Below are 5,005 nucleotides of genomic sequence, written 5' to 3' on the forward strand. Positions count from 1 at the left end.
GAAACCCTGTTTTCATTCTGATACATTAATTCTATCAGTTCTGTTTCTCTAGAGAACTCTGACTAGAAAACTCAGCAATGACAAACATATCCTGTCTCATATCAGCACACTGAAATTTAAATACTGACACAGAGCTAGCACACACTCACTCAACCACAAATGTATCTAAACACATTTATGCACACTCACATTCACAAGCGTGCTAAGAGGCACATATGCTCACAAGTTCTTTCACCCTACTTCCATATTTGCCACTGACACTCAGTCAGAACACCAGCATTTGAGCCTAGCTGGAAATAAAGTCTATGCAGATTAATAATAAAGACTGAGATAACACGCTGGATTGGGCTGACCCAAAGCAAATGAAAGATTCCCAGGAGAGAACAGGTCATGAAGTGATGCAGACTACGTGAAGACATACGCACAGATTACCAGTGAGGTCTGCAGCACAAAACTGACAACAAAAGGAAAAGGGAGACCTTCCTTTAGAGCTCAGTGAGGAGCACAGCTCTGTGGACAACCTGCCTTGAGGATTTCTAATCTCCAGAACTCTAAAGGAACATTAGAGGTTGACTAGTTGCCACAAACACACCTCCCCCAACTCCCAAACCCATTCACATGTTAAAGTGCTAGTATCTCAAAATGTGATCTTGTTTAGAAATGGAGTCATTGAAGATGTAAATTAGACCAGATGAGGTTAACTGGCATTCTTGTAAAAAGTAAATCTGAAACACATGCACATAAACACAAATGTACAGAGAAAATCATGTGAATGAGAAGATACAGACTAGGTTCATGTGCCTACAAGCCAAAAAATGCCAAGCAAACCACCAATGCTAGAGAAGCCAGAAGAGATTCTCTCTGGTAGCCTGAGAAGAAACTAGCCCTGCCAGGACTTTGTGGTTTATTATACCTTGTTTATAATGTCTTGGTACAGCAGCCAAGGAACTTCATTACATCACTCCTCACATGCGTGCTGATTCACATTCTAACATCCAGACTTACCCACAAACACACAAATATGAGAGATTTACACACATATATCCATGCTGAGGTTCTGTGGCCCATAATTATTCATTTCATACATGGCTTATCTGTTGTTCCGCTTTCCACTAACATTCGAAGCAGTCCACACAAAGTCTTGGTGGCCTCACTCTGCATGATGTCAGCATGAACTCCAACAGAGAGACACAGAGTTTGCAGTAAGTTAATAACGCTGGTCAGCATCATTGAAGTGGGGTGAATGTTCCTTTCACCTTGTTCTGTTTCTGAAAAGGAGAATGGCAATAAGAAATGACAATTTCAAATAAAATTGTCTGTGGATATCATTAAGGTGTTTAATATCACATTCTTTTTTCTTTTCAAAAACTCCAGCAAATTTTAGACTATTTCTAGGTTCACAATAAAATTAAGAAGGTACACAGAACTAACAAACTGGTTTTTTAGAATTTAGAATAGGTGGTTACCGGAACTCAGTACTTATAAGACTGACAGATGACTTAGTTGTGTTTTAATACTAGAAAGGGAAACATCTTCACGAGAAAAGGTAAAACTTACAATTTATTCTCTTTCTCCCTTTCTTTTTTTTCCCAAGAGACAGAGTCTCAGTTATATATATATATATATTTACCCAGCCTAGCTCAAACTCCTGGGTCCAAGACAGCCTGTCTCAGCTTCTCACCGCTGTACCTGGCTGCCCCAATCATTTCTGTCTCTACCTTCCTTAAAAAAATTACATTGGGGGTGTGAGTTGTACAGGTACTCAGTGTATAGAAACCAGAGGAAAACTTCAGGTGTCTTCTTTCTTCAGGTAACATCCATTCAACTATATGAGACAGGGATGGCTTTCACAAAACCTGGGAATTGCTGATTAGGCTAGCATGTCTGGTGAGTGAGTCTAAGACCAACCAGAGTTCAGATTACAAGCATGTGTATCACTGCGCCAGCTTTTAACTACGGATCTAATTCAGGGCCTCATGCTGGACAATGATAAGCACTTTTATGAACTGAACCATCTATTCTACCCTAAAAAAAAAAATGAGACTTTTAGAGTAACATTCTGTTTAAGCAACCTCATTATATAACTCAGAAGCAAAAATTATAACGAAGTTTCCCTTCTTTAGAAAGACAACTTATCAAATGTCTAGGAGCGACAACCTGAGTGAAGGCAGTTGATAGACCACTTGTGTAGCCAGCCAATCTATCTGTGGGACAAGGAGGTCACCACTATCACATATCTACCTCTTCCTGGCTCTCATTCTACAATGAGGAATACCCCAGATACAGCTGAAATGGGGGCTACACACATGTGGTCCAGAGGCACATACTACAGCTTAGATCCACTTCCAAATTCTCTGTGTTGCTAGACAGGCTGAAGTATTCTAAATCAAAGAATATGGAGGTGCTCAAAGGAAGCAGGTGTGGTCATACCTTGCAACTTGAAGCTGATGGAAGAGAAAGCAAATGGTCCAGAACAACAAAACATAACGCTGAATCCACCATGTCACTTACTATCAGGCTTTGGCCAACCACACAAACCAATCAGAAGTAAGGCTAAAGACCAGGAAGCTGGCTTAGTGGGTATAGGTCCTTACTACTAAGCCTGACAACCTCAGTCTGCTCCCCAGAATTTACATGGTGAAAAGAGACTCCCATAGTTGTCTTCTAACCTCTACAGGTATGCTGTGGAATGTCTGTGCCTCAACCTCCACAAAATAAATTAATAAATGGGTTTTGGTTTTTTAAGGATCATCAGGTAGAAACCTGCCACCAAACCTGGCAGACACACATACACACACTGTTAAGATCTAATTTTAAAAGTACTGCTGCATACCCTCTTTTCCATCCTCCTCTGACAAGGCCATCGGGAAGTAAAGGTTAAGACAGATCAGTCTGTCTGGGTTACTAGACGTAGAGCCCCATTATACAGCTATATCAGAATCTTGTGTCTGAAGTGCAGCCAAAGAAATCTCTTCAGATGAATCCTGATCACTGTCTAACTTCCCAGAGGGAAATGAAAGCTATTTAACACATGAACAATTTGCCCAGCTATCTTGAACTAAAAGACTTTGTGAGTCACCCACCAGAGTCATCCTCTGTGTCTGAATCCTCTGCAGAGGGCTGTGATGACACAGGGAGCTCCACCAGCTTGAGGTCGTATTTTCCTTCTTTTCCCATCCTGTATGAGTTAGTGCTGCCTGTGTCCCACTGAACCCTGATCCAGCCATCCTCTCCCAGCTCACCAATGACTCGGCCTAGACCTGGAGGAGGCCCATCCTGAAAAAGTAAAAACATAAACCAGGTAAGAGAGTGTGTGTCCTGTTCTGGACCCACTGTAGTTCCTGTATAAATTCTGTATACAGACTTTCCATCAGCATCCTACTGACTCAAACTTACTTGAAAAAAAAGTACAGATCATGTTATCTTTAAATGCCACAAAAATCACATGTTCATATTCCTTTATCAAAGAAATACAGAGACATGGAGTAAATTCTCTCAACTAGGGGACTCTGAACAAACCTATTAATGAGTGTCCTAACCATGGAAATGGTCTCTCCAATGATCTGATCACTTCTTTAGAGTTCGAACCTAGGCCCCACAGCATTACCCTATCAGCCATTCTAAAGGAAAAAAGCTGTTGATAGCATGCTATTACTTGGTCTCCGACAATTTTACTTCTGCGAATACTGTGACAAAACACATGCTTAAGCAGTGTGGCTGAGAAAATCCCCATGACATCAGGAGAAAGACAATGTCTTTTGTCTGTATTGTATTGTTCAGAAATCAGCAGCTAAGTCATCTATCAATCTTACAAGTCCTGAATTCAGGAAGCCACCTACTCTAACTCCTACTGATTGATACATGAGACGTGCTAAGATGTTAATGAAATCCCTGAATACCTGGTCACCCCACTTCCAATCCACCCCTCTCATGACCCTGGTTCCAATCTTCATCATAGCCGCCAGTTCTGGCCCTGAAACAGGGAGCTGAACAGGAGCAGTTTCCTTTCTTGTTTCTTCCAACACTGTAGCAGAGGCTCCACGGGCAGAAGCATTCATGTCATCCTCAACACTGTCACAAGTAGGACCTGTCAGAACATCAAACAACAGCTGTATTGGCTGGTTTTGTGTGTCAACTTGACACAAGCTGGAGTTATCACAGAGAAAGAGCCTCAGTTGAGGAAATGTCTTTATGAGATCTAGCTGTAAGGCATTTTCTCAATTAGTGATTAAGGGAGGAGGAAGGCCCATTGTGGGTGGTGCCATCCCTGAGCTGGTAGTCTTGGGTTCTATAAGAAAGCAAGCTGAGCAAGGCAGTGGGGGCAAATCAATAAGTAATATCCCTCCATGGCCTATACATCAGATTCCTGCCCTGCTTGAGTTCCAGTCCTAAATTCCTTTGAACAGCAATGTGGAAGTGTAAGCTGAATAAACCCTTTCCTCCCCAACTTGATTCTTGGTCATGATGTTTGTGCAGGGATAGAAACCCTGACTAAGACAACAGCTGAGCCTATAATTACAGGCACCATCCTATTTTTATTATTTTTTTTAAACTGTGTCATTACTTATATGTAAATTGTATGTCTAAGGGGGGTTTGTACATGTGGGTACAGTGGTAATATGAGTCTATAGGAGGGCCTCAGATGTCCTAGAGCTGGAGGTAGGCAGTGGTAAGCCACCAAACACGGGTGCTGAAAACTAAGTGAACTCAGGACTGAAACCAAAAAAATATGAACTGACAAACACCCCTACCACCACCAACAACAAAAACAACACAAATAATCAATTAAATGAATTAATTCTTGACAAAGATCAGTAAGACTGATAAACCTTTAGCCAAATTAACTTAAAGATGGAAAGAGAGGCAAACTAATAAAATCAGAGATGAAAAGGAAACAAGAAAGAAAGAAAGAAAGAAAGAAAGAGAGAGGGGGGGGAGGGAGGGGGGAGGGGGGAGGGGAGGTGTGGGGAGGTGGGGAGTGGGGTGGTGTAGAGTGGGGAGGTGT

The 5,005-nt window shown here is 41.7% G+C and overlaps 1 protein-coding gene across 1 annotated transcript; it reads right to left on the bottom strand.

The window, feature by feature from the left end:
- Positions 1-1,085: 1,085 nt before the first annotated feature.
- Positions 1,086-4,088, bottom strand: LOC114635244 (putative HERC2-like protein 3; the record flags this gene model as incomplete). Its single annotated transcript, XM_028783922.1, has 3 exons — positions 3,900-4,088; positions 3,084-3,276; positions 1,086-1,268 (listed from the first exon to the last, which is right to left on the bottom strand). Coding segments are annotated over exons 1-3 (535 nt in total), but the record flags the coding sequence as incomplete, so codon positions are not given.
- Between the last annotated feature and the right edge of the window lie 917 nt (positions 4,089-5,005).

Source organism: Grammomys surdaster, unplaced genomic scaffold (assembly GCF_004785775.1).
Source record: "Grammomys surdaster isolate TR1022 unplaced genomic scaffold, NIH_TR_1.0 72137, whole genome shotgun sequence".
In the NCBI taxonomy this organism is placed as follows: Eukaryota; Metazoa; Chordata; class Mammalia; order Rodentia; family Muridae; genus Grammomys; species Grammomys surdaster.